The following is a 20,217-nucleotide window of genomic DNA, read 5'->3' as shown; positions in this document are numbered from 1 at the left end:
TTGCACCCGTTGCAAGGTTAGAGGCAATCAAACTTCTTATCTTTTATGTTATTAATCATGATATTGTTTTATATCAAATGGATGTCAAGAGTTCTTTCTTAAATGGAGTCATTTCTGAAGAAGTGTATGTAAAACAACCCCCTGGATTTGAGGACTCAGTCCACCCATATTTTGTTTTTAAACTTAATAAATCACTTTATGCACTCAAACAAGCTCCAAGAACTTGGTATGAGAAATAAAGCAATTTCTTGATAGAAAACACCTTTAAAAAAGATCAAATTGACACAACACTGTTCAGAAAGACTTTGAATAAGGAAATCTTAATTGTCCAAGTTTATGTTGATGACATAATTTTTGGTTCTATTAATGCATCTCTTTGCAAAGAATTCTCTGAGACTATGCAGGCTGAATTTGAGATGAGCACGATGGGGGAATTGAAGTTCTTCTTTGGAGTTCAGATCAACCAAAGCAAAGATGGAGTATATGTTCATCAGTCTAAATATACTAAAGAGCTTTTGAAGAAGTTCAAGCTTGAAGACTGCAAAGTTATAAACAGATATACAGTTCATTGATATAGATCATCAATGGGCTGATATATTTACCAAGCCTCTTACAATAGGAATATTTGATTTCATTAAAAAGAATCTGAACATGTATTTTATGGAAGATTAATGCTTGCTCCTAAATGGAGGATCAGAGACTGATATGATCAGAAGCTTCTATGATCAGAAGCTCTGAACCAGCTTCTGATGTGTGGAAGCCTCTGAAGCATCTCAGTCTTTGATGCTCAGAACTTGATTAAATGGTTCTGATGGCATATACGTGATTTTTCTATTGAGTTTTTTCTTGTCCAATTACGTGTCACAAATCTGAATAATTATTTTGACTTGGTATTATCTGTTAAGTTTTTCAGTTTGTGCTTATTTGCTCAACTTTGAGCTATATTAACTTGGGATATTAAGTCTATTAAAATTAAACCATGACTTAGAGAGTCTCTTTGAACATCAGCTAATGTAAGTAAGTTTATGAAACTTTGTTTTAAAATTCACTGCACATACATGACTTTGATGGTTAAAAAGAGATTCAAACAAAGCTATGAAAAATATCTGATTTTATTCATGGAAAAGGATTACATGAGTTTGAAACTTAAAAAGGAGCAATACAACTGAAAACTACTCAAACAGAAGAAATTACTCTAGCTGGTCATAAGTCAACCCTCATGACATGTGAAAGTTCTTCCAGTCATCATCCCACTTATCATCAGATACCTCAATGATTTCCTTCTTGAGGTTCTTCTTGGAAGTCCTCATCTTTGTCTATGAGGTTCTTTTAACCCTTATTGCTCAAGCATAAATTCCAGCACCCTTTGAAGAATTGATTATGTCATCCTTCTGGAGTTTCAAATCCTTTTTCACCTCCTATGAAGAACCACCCTTTTTATTATTAGCTTATTTTCTTATTCTGATAAAGGGGGAAGATTTATGAAAGAAAGAGGAATGGATTTTCTGTGTGTTTTAAGCTGGCTTTTATAGAAAAAATTGGGAACGGGTGAAATCAGTCTAGATTAATGAGCACCAATGGAATCAATAGAGAGATATTTTCCTGGCAATCAGACTCCTTTTTCCAAGGTTTGATTGTTCTATCTCATTGGCCAAGAAAAAGGTTGGAATATCTCGTGAGTTGCAGAACCTTTTCAACCACTCAAGTCATTTATTATCACATTTTTTAATTCTTATTTGCACTCTTTTTTAACTTATGAGAAAAAGGGAGAACCATTCATGATTTACTTATTTTTATTTAGACTTGATAAAATCCTGTACATTATTTTTCTTCAATATCTTTTCTTTCCTTTATCTTTTGTTAATGACAAAAGGGGAAAGATAAATAGTATTTAAGCACCTGAATTTGATGATACTCCTGCTGCTTAACTTCTGAAGATTTATTTTATTGTTCTTTTAAAAGAATTTAGTTAACCTGGATAGGACTTAGGGGGGCTTACAAACCTCACCCTCTAGATTATCAAACTCAGGGAGGCTTACAATTCTCAGGCCCTAAAGTCATCATGTTAATTAAATTAACAACCATTGTTCTTAAATACTTATGTTTGTCATCATAAAAAATGGGGAGATCCTTAGAACAAAAATGATTAATACCATATCCCACGAATTTTGACGATAACAAAGTATTTAAAGAAAAATTGGATATTCTAACAATTGTTCAAGTATGCAGGAATATATACAGATGAAGAGAAGCTTGATGATTCTGCATCTGAAGATCAGACTCTGACTTTGATGGAAGATCCATACTCTGCCTCTGATGGAAGATTCAGACTCTGAAGAAGTCAACTCTGAAGAAAGTCAGCATCTGTGGTCCAGACTCTGAAGCTTCAGAAGTCAAAAAGTGGACTCTAAAGTGACCAGCCTCTGAAGAGTGAAGTCTGAAGAAAGTCAACCTCTGAAGTAGAGTCACTTCAATCGAGGTAACTCTAACAAATTCAGAGAACTTTTGATCACGTGAAGACTTAAGGAAAAAATTCTTTTTAGTTCTTCGAGCTTCAACGGATAATTCCTCTTGCAGAAAGGTGATTTCTCAATGTGTCTAATCAAATCCAAATGTTAACCAACCTTTTGGTGAAAGTCTTCAACGTCTTTTTTCTCCCTCTCTATATAAGGAGTTGCAGACCTAAAGAAGAATGTTACCAAGCTACAATATAACACACTTCCACTCAAGACTCTGAATCTTGACAATCAAAGATAAGTCACTTTGTCAAATATATTAGACTTATAACCTCTTAACAATTGTATATTTTAGAAGTTCTTAAGCCTTAGAGTCTTTATAAGTTGTATTTTGTCTACACCTCTGAGTGTATATCAAGTGTAGTTGTCATCCAAATCTCTTAACAGTGTTAAAAAGTGAGAAGTCTCTTCCTTGTGTGCTTGAGTATATAAGTCTTGAGCAAATGAAGTCTCTTACTTGTCTTCTTGAGCATTGAAGTCTCTTACTTGTGTGTTTGAGTAAATGATGTCTCTTGCTTGTGTGCTTGAACATTGAAAGTCTCTTACTTATGGGTTGAACAAATGAAGTCTCTTGCTTGTGTGCTTGAGTATTTGTAATTATTTTGGTTATAGAGAAAATCCTTTGGATGTGCAAGGGGACTGGACTACTCTCAAATTGTGAGAGGAACCAGGATAATTGCTTGTGTCTCTTGCTTCTGAACTTTATTTCGCTACTATCATTTATTTACCTCTGAGTCAGATTCTACTAAAGAATCTGATAAAGATATTCAAGAGTTCAAACTTTGAGGGACTCTGATTCAGACTCTAAACTGAGTGTTCAGAATCTGATTAAGATTAATAAAAAATAAAAGAAGAAAAAGTTTTAAAAAATGCAACACAATTCAACCTCCTCATTCTTGTGTTTTTTTCACCTTCACCCGTTACATCCAGTTAAGAGTTGGCCCGGATTGTGCCCCATGAACCAACACTACGTTCCGGATATAAATTAAAACTATTTGTTTAGCATTTCGGTGACGATCATAACATTTCAGTGACGTTTCAATAATAAAAAAAACCACTTGCTACTTACGATTTTGCAGGTGAACTACATTATGTTTGATAAGATAGGAATTCTCACCGTTGAAAAGCCATTGGTTGTAACTACAAAACCCTCACCGTTAAAAATTGCATTGTGTTTAATAAAGACATGAAGTCCCACTGTATACATAACATAAACAAAGTAAAATGTAAGCTCCTGGACTGACTAGATGGGTTGGCCTTCAGTAGCTTACATTGCATCCAGAAGCATACTTTTTTATGATGTAAAATAATTCAAATGATTTGATTATCTACATATCATTAATTAAATTATAAAAATGAACATAACCTAAAATTAAAATTGAAATTTAAAAAGAATTAGAAAACTTTCTTGCAATTTAATCGTATTGATCATCCCATCAAGTTCGGTCCTCCATAATCCCCCCAAAAAAACATGTCAAATCACTATTTTTTTTAGTTCAAAAATATGAAAAGGGATCAAAATTAAGTGATCATAAAACCAGAAGACCAATTTCATAGACGAGTGAAAATAAGAAGACTAAAATTGTAACTAAATCTTTTTGTTGTAAAGAAGAAAGAAATGATTTTGTTGTGTGACGGACATCGAAGCTTATTTTACTTTCTCTGATTAGGTGTGCAATTCATGAATCTTAGATGAAGCAACTAACTCACAAATACTAACATAAATTTTCTTTTAGCACTTAAAATAAAAGTCATTATCAAAAGAAGAAACAAAAAGAATAAAGGTTACATTCAACTACTGCTAGATTATTTTGGTTTACACAAACATTAAAGTTATACATAAGGTGTATTCTAAAAATCAAGTGACCCTGCTTTAGTTGACCCAGAACAACTACCAGATGTGTTATACGAACTCCCGCTTGAACCGTCAACCGGAGCTTGATTTAAACATTCTAGAACCAAATACCTCCTTTTTTGCAATTTTATTGAGAATGTTGTGGCCTCAAGAATCACTGGAACCTGCAAATTGAAAAGTTACAGTCAACACAAGCTTGTTCATATCGAACAAAAAGAAAGAACATGGTAGGTTCTAGAAAACAGGGTGTGTGTGTGTGTGTGTGGAGAAAGATGAAAATAGTGCATATAACTGGACACAAAATCGACAGAATAATGCCATTTAGAAATAAATCAATATCAAACAAGAATATAACCTGTGTATTTAACCGTGCGACTTTATGTACATTAAGAAGTCCAATCATGTCTTGGTAACCTGTGAGGAGTCTTGCCATTTCTTTATCCTCATCTGAAACATATATAGTCTAGTTGTGATATTTGAGCTAATTGATAAATAAACACATGAGTTATACATGTTGATTATGAACCTGGAATTGCTCTGACAGAAAGCAAGGTGTCTGCCATATGTTGCAATCTTTTTGAACAAGATGGAGAAAGAAGTGAAGGTGGAAATGTTACAACAACAACAGCATTTGAAGATCGTGTCATGGCTTTTAGGGACCTAACAAAAGATAGCATATGCCACTCCTGCAATAACGATATGTGCCATCAGATAAATACTTTACTCACCAAATGGCAAAATGAGAAACTGAGTTCAGAATCATGTAACAAAGAAAAACCCATACAACTCACCATGTTTGCATATTTGCATTGCGGAGAACAGAATGATTGAATTGCAATACGGCCAGCAGAGGAAATATTGGCTTCATTTCTGCCGATGCCGTCGATAATGTTAGTGAATGAGATTTTGAATAAGACACTTTTATACATATAACTAATGCTTCAGAACCAGGGTAGTATTTGTCACAACTCAAATAATGCAAAACAAGAAGTTCATACAAAATGTTCATCTCTAATTACTTGTATATCTTATCATGTGGCTGTGTATCTAATACTAGAGCAGGCACCAGAGCTGGAAATGAGTATCATTCAAAATATAAATACTGAAATCTCACCGGACCTTTAATTTCCGGAATTGAAGAGAATGACATTGGAGGGAGTTTTTGGTTTATAAATTAAAAGTTACTTTGGAAGGCCAATCATAAAAAAATGCACACATTTTCAAAATATGCAACTTCAGCCCAGGTGCACAAACCCTATAACATATTTATGATCTCGAAAGTACCCAACAGCAACTAAGCCTTAACTCACGCCGGGATCAGTTCCATTGATCTAATGGTATCATAATATTCTGTCACGTATTAAATTCAACATAGACTATTTACACCTAGATGTCTCCTAGACTTATAATTTTCCATGCTCTCCCTTTCTTCTAAATTCTAACAACTATTTGACCACCTCCATCTCTTCTATCAAGCCAACTCTTCAAATACCAACGCTAAACTTTTCCTACTCTATTCTTTTAGCAAAAACTTAACTCAAGCAGGTGTAACAATCTAAATAAATTGTTGAATACTAGCAAGAACATATTCTCCTGAAATCTGATCTATAACAAGACCTAGGAACAATCCTATATCTCTAAAAGTACATTTCAAAAATAGTGCTATGGATCACCACACCTTGAGAATTGAGATAGAAATCCAGCACATTGATCTTGAAGAGAAGTAAGGTTTGGAGAATCTTGGATGCTGACACAATCTGCATTCTTGCCACTATAAAAATGTCTATCTAGAGGCTTCCGTAAGTCAAAATCATTGCAGTAATCATGTTGAGCACCTGTGCAATGCAAGTATAATTCTACTCAATAAGATGTGAATTATTCACTCAAAATACGACAGCGATTCAAGATTAAACAATAAGAGAAGATTAGCAAAAGCTTACCATTATTAGAGCTGATATTTAACTGAGGATCACCAAAGTACTTCTTGTATTGCCAAGCAATTCTCAGATCCTTTTCCTGTAATCAAAAGTGTAATAATGAACAAATTACACAGCCATGGCAAACATAAGAATAGTTTTTACATGATCAGAGTGCAACGGACAAAGTAAAGTACATTAGTAAGATCTCGAGTTTTATCCTCTTTGGCTGAGGCTGGAGCAGGCAAAGTACCAAGAAATCCTTTAGGGTCTCTAGAAGCACTACTAGCATACAAGAGTGGCTGTTTGTGTAACAGTCCCTGAGACATAAAATTTCTCAATAGAAGCATGTGATGAGGTGCTTCTGCATCTTCCATAATCATCACAAGGCTACCAAGAGAAAAACCACCACCTAAAATCTCTATTTTTTTATTAAAAAAATAAGAATCAGTCATGAAGAGACACAAATAAAATAACTCAACTGATTAATTTACTATTTGAAGGAAGTGAAAGAGATATTTACTGTCGAGATCTTGAATCCCAGACGATATAAATGTTGTCCCATTAGGGCCATGCTTGAGTCCTGAATTCTGAGACGTTACAGTTGACACATTACGAGAAAAGCTACTTACTCGAGTCCTTGTTGCAGCCATCAATAGTCACTACTATAACCCTAAAGAAGAAAATGTTATGTTTCGGTAAGATAGAATATAACTAATTTAGTATCATGATTAGAACTTAGAATGCAGTATAGTATTAGTAGAGAGTAAGCTATTCAAACATATGTACTATCACCAAAATTAAAATATTGCCAAATTATGTAAAACTTGACCCATATTTGACAGTCACTATAGAACAATTTTTATTTGCTTCTCATTGCCCAACAAGCAAACATGCTTACTAAACTCGGACTGTCATTGACTCAGTTAAGGTAACGAGGTTGAACTACTGAGTGTTGGCTTAACCACTAAAACAAATCTATAATAAAAAGAATCAATCGGTATCCATATAAAATATCTGATATCCTGCAATTCAAGTGAGTGTTACTAAACTTGGACTGTCATTGACTCGGTCAAGGTAACGAGGTTGAACTACTGAGTGTTGGCTTAACCACATAAAACAAATATATTAAAAAGAATCAAATAGTCAAGTAATTTGACATAGACGTGACTTGTTGATATGTCAGGAACAACAACACCAACTAAGTCTTATCTCATTGAGTGGAGACAGCTACATAAATCAAGCAACGTATTAATATTTCTATCCAATTCATTAATCTCAAGATCCTCTCTTATAGTTTCTCTTATATGTCACTACCAAATTGGAATCAAAAACCCCAAATTAGTCTTCAAATCCTCAATGTCAAACATAACTTAAGAGCCACTAATTAAAAGCTATGAAACACAGAACTGACACATCAACACCGGTAATAATTCAAATTTTTTTCATATGCGTCCGGAGGTTAAAAGAGAAGCAACTATCTGCATATAATTTATAAGCAATCATAAGTATAATAGAAACAGTATAAGCATGCCTTCATGGTTAATGTGTTATTTGAACTCTATGCACCGAAAAAAAAAATACCTAACCTAACCAAATATTTTAATAGCAAATCAACTCTTATACTAAAGTTACACTTATCATAAACATTGTACTGTATAAATAAACAAAACTAATCAAGAAATTGATAAGTTCGACGTTTTTACCTCAATTTTTTTGATAGTGGAGTAATTGAAGTGAATGAAAAAGGTGGAAGTAAGAGTTATGCTATTATGAATTGAAGTTGCCGCGGATTGAGTAGCGAAGGTGAAAATGATAGCTCTAGCGGCGGTGCTCACGGTGGTCCGGCGAGGGCGGTTATAATAGGTTTAACGTCGTGCACAATCTAATGCACAACCGTCTGACTTGAATGCAAAGAGCACTTACCAGGTTCAACTGGGCCTAATAAATAAAAGCCCAATAACTTCTAAAAGGCCCAATAAGCCCATTTGATTTCTCAGTCTAGTGTTGAAATTCTGGAGTGTATCAGAAACACGCTGAAGACGAAAACAATGGCTTCCGATGACAAATCAGCAACGTTTCTGAAGAATTACGGTTACGATTTGGTTTTGGGATCAATCGCTGCTTTCTACATACTCATGGTCCCTTACACTAAGGTCGAAGAAAGTTTCAATGTTCAGGCAATGCATGATATTCTTTATCATCGGTTTCACATAGATAATGTGAGTTTTCTCTGTGCTATTTTATTTTTATGAACTTTATTAATTTGTAATTTTTGAACATTGTTGATTGAATTGAGGGTTTTGTTAACAGTATGATCATCTGGAGTTTCCTGGCGTTGTTCCTCGCACTTTCATTGGTAAGCTTTTGAATTTTCTACCATTTTTCTCTTTTTCTATCATTTTGGTCTTGATTTGTTATTTATGAGAAATTAGAAGTTTCTTTTCTGATAAGTGAGTAAATATGGCCTAGTGTGAATCCATTTAATATTGTTTGGGATTGTTAGAACTAGCTTGTTTTCTAACCGTTATTGTAGTCTGTTTAGATGTTGTAGTAGCAATTGGATCATTCTCATCTCATATTATTATATATCTTATCTCTAACCGTCTTAATTTTTTCAGGCGCTTTGCTTGTGTCACTTGTTGCGTCTCCGATTGTGTTAATTGCAAGTTTACTGCATTTGCCAAAGTTTTATGCTCTTCTCATAGGTAGCCTCTTTTTGACAGTCATCGACACATTGCACATCCATTTTTGCTTATTTTTGTTTTCCTCTAATTAGAGTGCTCTAGTGTTTCATCTTTCTTTACCCCCCTCCTCCTTACATTTCTAATACAAAATGTTAAAATTTATCAAATTTGGTGCTCTGTGGCTATGTAAAGACTGCTTCATGTATTTGATGAATCTAATTAATCCGGTTCTGTTGATAGTATGTTTTTTTATTGTTCATTTTGACTTTTTTTATCATCAGCTGTTCCACAACTTATTTTTCTTACATATAGTCTATGGGACATATTGTTGATATGCAGTTCGAATGGTCCTAGGATGCATCGTACTGTATACACTAAGATTTCTTCGCCATCAGGTTTGCACCTTTGCCTCCTTTTCCCTCTTTCTTATTATCTCTAATGATAATCAACAAAGAAGGCCTATATTGAGTAAATGATTTAATTTTTCTTTGAATCTATCATATGTGCTCAGCAAAATCTTTGATGTCTTACCTATCTAATTATAGTTCAGGTTTCATATGAAATGATAGTAACGACAATAGTTTTTTAACATGGCGTTGTAGAACTTTTCATAAACATTGTTTTATTTTTTTGCTTAACTAGTTATCATAGCTATACATTGTTCTGATAAATAGGATTTCATAAACATTTTAGCTCATTTACAAAATCACGATTTCAGAACATTCTAGCCAATTTGCTATGCTTGTAGAAACTTATTTATTTTGTGCATCTTGACTGTACTTTAGATCATGCAAATCTATACAGGGTAGAGTTGCTTTCTTGAGATTTGACTTCACAATATTTTGTTTGTGAACTATTTAAAGGGTAGGGGAGATGTAGTTGTTTGTCCCTTTGACCGTTTTTCAGCAGAACTGTGGAACTCTCGCCACTATTGCAGATTAAGTTGAATATGTTCCCTGAATCATGTTATTTGTTGCGCAGATAAGGGATAAATTTGGGCGCCAAGTAGAAACCTTCTTTGTGATACTAACTTCCATTCAGTTTCATTTTCTGTTCTATTGTTCTCGTCCGCTTCCTAACATTCTTGCTCTGGGTATAGGTAAGTTCCTTGCGTTGATTCAGTGAATTTTGTATTTTCAATCTCACTCTTTTCCCTGAATTCTTTTTGGTGCAAACTTTTCCTTAAATTCTAATAATACCTTTAAGGGATTTTCTTATGTGCTAGTCAACATCATGGTTAAGTGTTTTTCTTTATTTATTTGCAGTGAATTTGGCGTTTGGATACTGGTTCCAGGGCCGCTTTTATGCCGCTCTAAACTCTTTGGTATGTATGTCATATTGTTTTACTTCAGTTTCATCTTGGGACAGATTTTTAATTTTCCTTTACTAGCTTTTATGCAATTTTTCCCACTTCAAAACATGTAGGTACTTCTTGCAATGCTATTATTATTTGATTAAATCTACTGTTCGAGAATTAGTTTCCAAATTAGTCTTTTACAGTAAAGTTGCTATCTTTAAAAAGAAAATATAAACTAACATTTGATGTTGGATTTTACATTGATGATTGTAATAATCTTGTGCTCGGCATTGATGATTGTAATAATCTTGTGCTCGGCATTGATGATTGTAATAATCTATTAAAATTGTATAGAATATTGTTTTTAATAATTAATTCACGCTATCTAATGACTTTAATAGTTAAGTTTATATCTCAAGTTTTGGTCTTCCTTTTACCTTCTCCATATATCATCCTATTACATATATATTTTGTATAGGAATTTTTTACTGTTAATGCGTAGAATGCTTCTCAAGTTTTGGTCTTCCTTTTATGAAATAAACTCTTGGCTCTTTCTGATTATCAGATATTTGCTACAACTGTGTTCAGATGTGACATGCTGTTACTTCTTGGTCCCCTTGGGCTACAACTTCTTCTGGTATGTTGCACTCTATGTAAAGTTCTTATAATTTGTCCTATTCTCCTTAGATGCTTGAGCTTCTAATAATTTGTCCTATTCTTCTTAGATGCTTGAGCTGCATTACATAGGGGCCTAAGCTGCCATTTTGCGTAACCTTCATATTAGATATTTGTCAATTCTTTAGTTTTTGTTATGGTTGTTGTGAGGATATCAAATGAGTTATGATATTCCGCCATATTTTTCTTGTTTCTCGGATAAAATTTCTTCCATATCTATGTAAAAAGGAAAGAAATGGATTCAATGTGAAATTACTACACGTTTCTGTTGTGTGGTTGTTCTTTTCTTTTTTTTTTTTTTCTTTTCCGAAATCCACTCACAGTGCTTTTTATTTCCAGCACAATTCAAATGATATCTGTTTTGACTTTTTTTCTTGCGTAGTTTTAATGTTGAAACTTCAGTATGTTTGTTGTTTTTATTGCACTTAAGTCTAGTGTTCTGTTTGATGATTTTTTTTACCCAAATTTTCTGGGCTTGCACTTTCGGTCAAATATAATCAAAAATTGAAAAATTTGTTCCGAAATTCAATGTTTAATTAATATGATCAAGCTTTGTGCCTGATAATATTTATCTCTTGAAGGGAAGACGAAAAAAATTTCAATATGGAGTGCTCTAAAATACTGTACTGGGATGGCCTTCTTATGCGTAGGTTGGTGAAATGTTTTTCTAGTTAATTTTCAATTTAAATAAAAGTAAAATTTATGCTTATCAACAGTGGTTTCGATAAAATTTGATTCTGATATTTAGGTATCCTAATCCTATATACATTACAGGTATAACCATATTGGTTGACTCAATCATGTGGAAAAGGTTGTTGTGGCCTGAATTTGAAGTTTTTTGGTTTAACTCTGTCCTTAACAAGAGTTCTGAATGGGGAGTATCCTTCATTGAGTTTATACCGAACAACTACTTATTATAGAATATCAAAACTATATGATAAATATTTTATGAAGAGTTAGGTAATCTTTTTTCCACTTTTTTGTTCATGTTAGAGGCTGACCGCTAAAGTCTAGTATGTTCAAGTTAGTTATGCTCTTGCTAAATCTATGCAATATTGAGGGTTTAAAGTGTATTGGGATTGGGAATTAGGTGGGCAGTGGTTACTCTTTGTAATCATTATTGATGAGATGAATTTTCTCTCGTTTTGCCTATGGGTGAGTCACATGGATTTTGTTTCTTGTCATTATCCAAAATCTGCATGCTGTTTGTTGCTTTTGATAATACTGTCCCATTTATATTTGATAAGTTATTATGTTCCTTCACAAACATTGTTAGACACATGCTTTCCATTGGTATTTCACTTCCGCACTCCCTCGTTCACTACTTGTTGCATATCCTCTTTCACTGGTAAGTCATCTATTGAACTGATTAATATCTTTTAATATCATTATGACATGTTTTGTGTACTCTTCCCGACACCAAACTTAAAGTTTAATATTTTCTCTATATTTACATTTGAACTATGAATTAATATCGAATAATTCTATGTGATTTGAAAACTTCATTTCAATTTATTCGCTATTTTTCTCTAGTATCTTAGCCAGTTGAAGTATCTAGGACTATGATAGTTATGGAAAATTTAACCGAAGATGGACTTGTTGTAATACACTAATACTGCTATCATCTATAATTTATATTATCTTGGTGTTATTGATACCTTTTAATGTCTCTGATTCAATTCAGACATTTTTTCACAAATTCGCCCCCCACCCCAATATCTTCAAGCAAAAAAATACTTCCTCTGTCTCAAAATAACTGTCTTTTTAGTCTAAAAAATTTGTCTTAAAATAAGTGTTGTTTTACTTCTTCAATGCAACATTAATTTATTTGTACCAATTTTACCCCTAATTAATATTGTCTGCACTACCCTCAAGGCCTTAAATCTCACTATGCATAACCAATAACAATTAAGGACAATTTTGTAAAATTGTTACATTTATTCCTTCACTCTTTACTTTTCTTAATCTGTGTGCAACAACCTTAAAAGACTTCTATTTTGAGACGGAGGGAGTAAATAAATAGGGATCAGTAAAGGAGAGAATAAAGCCGGTTTTTCTTCTGACTTGACAAGATGTCTGCTTTGCAGTTTGGTTTCTTAGTAGACAGAAGAGTACGGCCCTTTGCTTTCCCAGTTCTTGCCTTCATTTTTCTTTATTCCAAGCTTCCCCACAAGGTACTACAATAATACTATGACACCTGTCGCTTAATTTGTGTCTGTTATCAAACCAAAAGTTGCACATAACATTATATTGATGGATATTGCAGGAACTTCGTTTTATTTTAAGTTCAGTTCCAATATTCAACTTGTCTGCTTCTGTTGCATGTAACAGAATGTAAGGTCTCTATGCTTATCTAAGTTTCATTGTTACAACTGGCCTTTAGAAAGCATACTATTTACCTAAGCTTTTTCTTGTCTTACATGTGGATTTTAGTTGCAATGTTTCTGGACAGATATGAAATAGACACAGAAACTTTTATCTAGGTTGATAAAAGTTATATGGGTTCTCTCTACATTTTCTGAAATTATTGTCATGTTTGCAAAATGTATACCAAAGTACAATTGAAACGGGATATAAAGGAAGAATGAAACAATTTGGAATTTGATATATAAATGAATTTGAGGTCCTTTCCTTGTTTTTAAAGAATTGTATTCTGCATTGTTAACCTCTGAGCTGTAGATCAGGAATGTATAGTACATTCAGTCTGTTACAAACACTGACTGACCTGCAACATGCCACAATAACACACTAACTGACACTATGCATTTACAGTGGTTCTATACAGTATCTATAGTGATTCTATACAGTCGAGTATGCTATACAGGATATTCGAAGTATAATTCATACAATACAAATCATTTACTCATACAGTGATGATTGAAAAGAACTGTATTTGTAATCTTATTTGAGATTTTAAAATGAGGTGCTCTTTTTGAAGAATTAGCTTGCTCTTTTCTTGTTTTATCGTAATTTACTAACCTTCATTAGTATGTGTCGTGAAATGTTTCAGTTACAATAATAGGAAAAAGATGATCTGGAACTTTGTTTTCCTCATTATGTTGGGATTACTTCTCCTGAGGTTGGTTCACTAGTCATTTTGTTTCATTGGTGATATATCTTTCTTTCATGTGCTTATTCTCTCTCTTGTAGTCTTGCAGTAACCGTCACAACTTTTACAGCATCATATTGGAACTATCCTAGTGGTCATGCCTTAAAAAAGTTGCACGGGATTGGTGAGTCCATGTGTTGCAAAACTTTCATGTATTTCCTGCAAATCATTTAGATAGAATTTGCCTCGAAAAAATTCTGCTCTTTTCTTGCCCATAATTTTGTAAAAATATTGAATCTATGGTGTAGTTGAAAATGAAGTACATTGTTATTAGCATGTTCTTCTGTTATCTATGGCTCTCAATATCAATTGGGAAAATATTAAGGATTGTTTTTACAATCACTATGTTATCAAGAATTTTTTATGGCCTTTGATTGATGTGTTGCAATTTGATTTGATATGTATCATTTGTTTTTCTCGCTCACAATTCCTTTCTTCTAATTTACAAGACTAACAATCAGAGTTGTTGAGAACCCAAACAACTTCCATCCAGAAAAATTCCTCATTTAAATTACAAAAACCGAAATGTCTAAAAAATTAATGTTATCTTGAATGCTGAACAAGTTATAGATAGGAGAGTAAAGTACTAGTGTTTTTTTTTTTCTGCAGGTCTTCATCAGGATACAAATGAACAAATGGTTCACATTGATACATTTTCTGCAATGAATGGAATATCTCGCTTTTGTGAAAGGGATTTCCCATGGAGGTATATTTTACTTCTTTCTTTTATACGTGCTTATAACTTATGATGCAACTTAATTCTTCCAAGGATCCATGTTTGACTATAATAAGCATTTCATGTAGACCAGTGGAGACATTCCTTTCTAGGCCTTTTGCTTTAGTAAGTTACTGTCCCCACTATTTTCTGATCCTAACTAGTTACATTCCACTTTTCTTTAATGCAGATATTCTAAAGAAGAAGAAATTAGCTTGCAAGAATTTCAGCAGAGAAACTTTACTTTCCTAATAAAGTGAGTTATCCATTAACTGCATATTAGCTCTGATATTTTCAAATTCATAAATTGCATGGCACATGCTTTCTTAATGATGAGAGATCGTGTAAAGATGAGCGATTTTATAGGATAAAAATGATAAAGTTTGTATGTCGGATCCCCCTTGAAGAGCATGATGAAATATGATTGATAATGATTTGATACAACAGATTTATGATACCTTTTTTTGAGAGGAAATCATATTAATACATAAATAATATAGAAAACAATCCTAGGATATTTGAAGGTTACAAGCGGATTTTAGGTGATAAATTAGGATACTATATTTAATATAGAACATTGTAAGAGGCTTTTGCACATGATTTCACATATCCGTGCACTGACATAGGAATTTTCTTCATAATCCGATCTTTTTCTTGGTCTTTAACAGTGAACATCCTGTGATCAGTGGATTCAAGTGTCTATTTACTGAAGATGGTTTCTCAAGAATGCGCATTAAATACGGCTTTCCACCACTCTTACTGGTTAGTAGTTGCTGCAATTGATAACCACTTCAAACAATGAATGCTTTGAACCGTCCAGACTTATTTATCACTGTTTTAACACGATGCAGGTTAAAGAGCCCAAAGTTTATGTCCATGGAAACTTGGAAAACCAGGTTGTTTTCAACAATGGTTGGCCTGGCTGCCCATAATCCTTTGGCCATAGTTGCAAGTTCGTGTGAAGTTAAAATCACCACATCTACTGATTGTTGCCTGTATTTAATATATATGTTGCTAGATTGCCTGTATTCTTAAGGACTATGTTGTTTTTCTTTAACCTGTATTTAATTATGAACTTTAAATGTTAAATCATTTTAAAGTTTAAGTTGATTTAAAGTTTTGAAAAGAATTGTACCGTGGAATTTAGGTTTGAAGAGAAAGAAATTAGAAATTATTTGATTTAAATAATTTAAACAATCGATTTTAAAGTTATAAATAAGAGAATGTTTTCTAAAGTGTAAAATATTATTTCACATGTATCTAATCAATCAATTCACAGAATAATGTCACTTGATATATTGATTTCCAAAAACTTTCTTCAACGATGTATATTGTAAAATAAGATTGTATTTAGGGTGGCATTTATCATAATCAAGTAAGTTTTTTCTACTATGATCCAATTTTGCTTTTTTTTTTTTTTTACGTAATGAGGTCATTTTAAAATTATATAATTTTTTGTAATCGATATAATTCAATATAATTAAAGTGGAAATGATTTAATAATTTAATAATTTATGGTGTAATCAATAACATATATATATATATATATATATATATATATATATATATATATATATATATATATATATATATATATATATATATATATATATATATATTTTCGTTTTAATCAACCGAACCTGCAATAAGACAATTGGGTATGAGAAATGATATCTTTATACTTACACCTACTATGCAAATACACTTTTAATTTTTTATCATTAAATTCTTTCTCCTTTGTTTTCAAATCAAGATAAACTTATTTAAATAAATATGTATGTAGCTACTTTATATTTTAATGGATATATATTAATATCCACATGAGACATGTACATAAATTTATTTGAAATATTATAATAATAAATATTATAATATTTTATATTTTATTAACTAATTTTATTTTATTATAAAAAATGATCTTTAATATCTGAACGTTTATTAATCGGCTTCAACGCTCCATTAACCAATCTTTTACATTTTATTAAAATTTTATTTTACAACTAAAAATACTTTTAATATATGAGTTTATTAATCAACTTCATCATTTTATTAATCAACCTTTTATATTATATTAACCAATTTTATTTCACCACTTAAAATCACTCTTCATAAATACTATTCAAAGGATATTGTTCATGATACTCTTTATAAATATATATTTTTATTTAAAAAAATATTACTCATCATATTATTTATACATCAGTGTATACGGTGTAAGTATTTGGTGTACAATTGAATGTAAAAACAGCAATGTTCCGGTAAAACTTAGATCCTTCTTCTTGGTCTCTTCTATATTTTTCTTCAAAGTGAGTTCTTTTGAAAATCAATCAAATAAAAAAAATTGTAATTTTTGAAAAAAATTGTAATTTTTGAAAAAAATTGATATAAAATGAAGGTCAAGAAGGTCAAGACTTAGATATGAGATTTTTTACCAGAGCATTGTTATTCTTACCCTAAAGCGAGTTCATTGATAGATCTGAGGTTTTTTTTTTGTATTGTAATTTTTTTGTGTCCTTCAATAGAAGGAAGGTCAAGAAGATGATTGTTTGAAGGTGAAAAACATGAAGAAGATTAATATAAAATGAAAGAATTAATTATTTATATTAATAAAAAAATATTATTTAATATAATCTGAGTTTTTTTTATGTTCTTCAATGAAATTTAGATGAGAATGGGTGTTTGAAGATGAAGAAAATAGATGTTTGAAGATGAAGAAAAAAATATATATATTGGAAGACGAAAAAATGAATATAAAATAAAAGAAATAATTATTTAAATTAATTAAAAATATATTATTTATATAAAAACATTAAATATTTAAGAATAAAGTTTCGATAATAAATATTTAGTCGGTAATCGGTAATAATATCTTAATGGTTAAAAATAATTGGATTATGGTAGATAATTTTTGTATTAATAATTTCTTTTTTGATACTTATGAACTAATTTGTCTTTTATTGGACTTTTATTCCGAGCTAACATAATAATAATAGTAATGCAAGTTGACAAAATATTTTACATATTATTTATTATTATTATTATTATTATTATTATTATTATTATTATTATTATTATTATTATTATTATTATTATTATTATTAGGAAATTGTTTCTTTTCATTTGTATTCACCATTCATTGTTCCAATGTCCCTTATTTATGATGTTCAAAATTTTGTTTAGACTTTACTCCAGTCACAATTCATTAAGAAAATATATGATTACTAGAAGAATTCCTAATCATTTTTCTCAAGCTTTGGTAACAAGCCTATATAAGTCTCTAAACTGATACTAAAATTTTCAAAGGTATCAAAGAATTCCAAATACTTTGTTAAATTTGTTTAATATAATTATTATGCTTATAAGTTAATGATTGTAGCTGTTTTGTTTATAATTGGGGCTTGTGTGTTCATACTGTGTTACTATTCTTTTGTTAGGTGGGAGCCCAATTTGGTTTGTGTGTTTACTATTCTACTAAATACTGTGGCCTTCTTCTACTTGCAACCTCTTGTTTACTTATTATTTTGCTTGTTGTTTTTTAAACAAAATTCAATCACAGTTTGTTTATTCTTGTAGTGAGCCTTTGTTGCTTTAGAATAGTTAAGGCAACAACATTTTCCATGAACCCTTACATCAAAACTGTAGATCATCAAAGGCTTATTAAAGATGTCGAAAACGAACAAGTCAAGGCAACATGGTGAAATTATGGGAGCATAACATAACATTGGGGATGTTTGTTTCGTGGATACAAATGTTATTTCCGGGAATATGACATTGGAATTCACATATTCCCTTGTTTGTTTCAAGTTTTGATAGTTTATGCTTGAGTACTTTTTATTCCTAGGAATATGTTTTGTTCATAAATTTTTCCATTTTTATTCCCCATGACAAAGGATGGGAATCTTATATTCCCATGGGAATATAAAATAACTAACCATAACTTCCCACTCTCATGTTATTTTAACACATTTATTTTTAATTTTTTAATTTTTAAAATTTAATTAAATAAAACTTAAAAATATTCCTAGAAACTTTATTGATTTTTCCAAACACATTGATAGGAATAAAGTTCTTGGGAATAATATTTCTAGGAATGATATTCCTGCGATTATAATTTTAATCCATAACACACCCATAGAGATGCATGATATGATATGAATTACCATATACCATAGTTTTCGGAGATCTGTGCTAAAAAAGTTGGAAGAATATGGGGAAGCTATGAAGAATAATGTTGTGTTTGCACGAGTGATAAGACAATGGTTATGGTTGGATGGAAGTCTCCCGAAGAAAATTGGGTCAAACTTAATACTGACGGAGCTTGCATGGTTGGAAGTTCTTCGGTATGTGGAGGTATCATTCATGATATGCATGGTATTTGTAAGGATAATATATTGGGGAATCAATGCCACTAGAGCTGAATTATGAGGAATATATGAAGGGTTATCCTTCACGAAAAAGCTAAGATTTTATAGAGTATAGTTGAATATTGATTCCTTGATTATCGTTAGAATGCTTGAAACGGGCAAAGTTTCAGGTATGGAGGGAGTTTGAATGATTAATCAGATTTTATTTTTTATAGAGATACACCTTGAAGTGAATGTTTCTCATTCTTATTGGGAAGCGAACAAGTACTTAGAGTTTTTCTCTCTTTTTGGGCATTGGCCCTCTTTAATTCCAGAAAAGAAACTATAGCTAAAATAAGTTCAATTTAAATTTTAAAAATTAATGTTGGTATAAAAATGCAAAATTACTCCTAAATTTTAAAATATTGATTTGAACATTTATTTTTTCCATCATCTCTCCTTTTTATTTTTTTTTGGAATTTTACTCCCTTTTTAAATCCGAGAAAGTAGTTAATTTGATGATGTATTAATGTCACATTTGCAATAGTTAATTCATATCATTTTTCATTAATTTTTACTTGAAAATTTCTAATTAATTTTTATATTTATAAAAACACTTAAATTAAATTACTATCTATTCATAATTCAATATTTTTTAAAATAATTTTTGTATTATATGTTTGTTTTAATAACTAACTTAAATGTAATAATTTATTATTACTAAGATAAATAATAACTTTAGTCCCTTTATTATTAATAATAAGGTCAAGTTATTTTTTTAACATGTTGGTCTTTAAGTTTTTATTAATAATTTGGTCTTTTAAGTTCCCAAACGTGTGTACCTTATCCTTTTTTAACAGAACGAATATACTAATTGTGAATGTAATTATTTTGACTGGTATGAAATTGATGAAGTGCAACTAGAAATACAACCGTTACATATTTCTAAATATTCAAAATATGAGGAAAAATGAGGTAGAAATCACCCAAAAGGACCAAGTTGTTACAAAAAAAAAACTTAAATGATCACTTTATTACAAAAAAAATAATAACTTAAAAGACCTTTGTCGTAATTTTTTCTAATAATAAATTATCATACTTAAA

The 20,217-nt window shown here is 31.2% G+C and overlaps 2 protein-coding genes across 17 annotated transcripts in view; one reads left to right on the top strand and one right to left on the bottom strand.

The window, feature by feature from the left end:
* LOC127076693 (dol-P-Man:Man(7)GlcNAc(2)-PP-Dol alpha-1,6-mannosyltransferase) overlaps positions 1–15,899 on the top strand; it is a 65,650-nt gene extending 49,751 nt beyond the window's left edge. For 8 of the 15 annotated variants that reach the window (XM_051018422.1, XM_051018418.1, XM_051018416.1 and 5 more), the window contains 17 exons: positions 8,601–8,646; positions 8,909–8,995; positions 9,314–9,369; positions 9,956–10,073; positions 10,240–10,298; positions 10,837–10,908; positions 11,533–11,596; positions 11,721–11,824; positions 12,223–12,294; positions 13,034–13,120; positions 13,213–13,280; positions 13,957–14,025; positions 14,097–14,179; positions 14,665–14,761; positions 14,961–15,026; positions 15,439–15,532; positions 15,622–15,899. In XM_051018422.1, coding sequence (XP_050874379.1) covers positions 8,601–8,646; positions 8,909–8,995; positions 9,314–9,369; positions 9,956–10,073; positions 10,240–10,298; positions 10,837–10,908; positions 11,533–11,596; positions 11,721–11,824; positions 12,223–12,294; positions 13,034–13,120; positions 13,213–13,280; positions 13,957–14,025; positions 14,097–14,179; positions 14,665–14,761; positions 14,961–15,026; positions 15,439–15,532; positions 15,622–15,702 — 1,323 coding nt within the window. In that variant the 3' untranslated portion in view covers positions 15,703–15,899. Of the gene's footprint in view, positions 1–8,338; positions 8,510–8,600; positions 8,647–8,908; positions 8,996–9,313; positions 9,370–9,955; positions 10,074–10,239; positions 10,299–10,836; positions 10,909–11,532; positions 11,597–11,720; positions 11,825–12,222; positions 12,295–13,033; positions 13,121–13,212; positions 13,281–13,956; positions 14,026–14,096; positions 14,180–14,664; positions 14,762–14,960; positions 15,027–15,438; positions 15,533–15,621 lie in introns of those variants that run through there. The other 7 variants (XM_051018423.1, XM_051018425.1, XM_051018414.1 and 4 more) reach the window with 3 other exon arrangements.
* Positions 4,233–8,168, bottom strand: LOC127076695 (elongator complex protein 4). 2 transcript variants are annotated; one of them, XM_051018428.1, is made up of 9 exons: positions 7,994–8,168; positions 6,811–6,960; positions 6,485–6,708; positions 6,312–6,387; positions 6,050–6,206; positions 5,163–5,241; positions 4,898–5,057; positions 4,727–4,818; positions 4,233–4,535 (listed from the first exon to the last, which is right to left on the bottom strand). In XM_051018428.1, exons 2-9 carry the CDS (start codon positions 6,938–6,940, stop codon positions 4,368–4,370), a joined length of 1,086 nt encoding a protein of 361 aa, XP_050874385.1. In that variant the 5' UTR covers positions 6,941–6,960; positions 7,994–8,168; the 3' UTR covers positions 4,233–4,367. The 2 variants fall into 2 exon arrangements, with proteins under 2 accessions (XP_050874385.1, XP_050874386.1); XM_051018429.1 differs by having other exon boundaries at positions 6,811–6,952; positions 7,994–8,157.
* Positions 15,900–20,217: the final 4,318 nt, after the last annotated feature.

This window comes from Lathyrus oleraceus, chromosome 4 (assembly GCF_024323335.1).
Source record: "Lathyrus oleraceus cultivar Zhongwan6 chromosome 4, CAAS_Psat_ZW6_1.0, whole genome shotgun sequence".
Lineage (NCBI taxonomy): Eukaryota > Viridiplantae > Streptophyta > Magnoliopsida > Fabales > Fabaceae > Lathyrus > Lathyrus oleraceus.
This window is presented reverse-complemented; position numbering and strand designations above follow the sequence as displayed.

Coding starts and splice junctions, on each gene's coding strand:
- LOC127076695 (XM_051018428.1), bottom strand. CDS start 6,940: ATGGCTGCAACAAGGACTCGAGTAAGTAGCTTTTCTCGTAATGTGTCA. Junction 6,709..6,810: donor TGGGATTCAAGATCTCGACA/GTAAATATCTCT, acceptor ATAAAAAAATAG/AGATTTTAGGTGGTGGTTTT. Junction 4,536..4,726: donor TCGCACGGTTAAATACACAG/GTTATATTCTTG, acceptor TTCAATTTGCAG/GTTCCAGTGATTCTTGAGGC.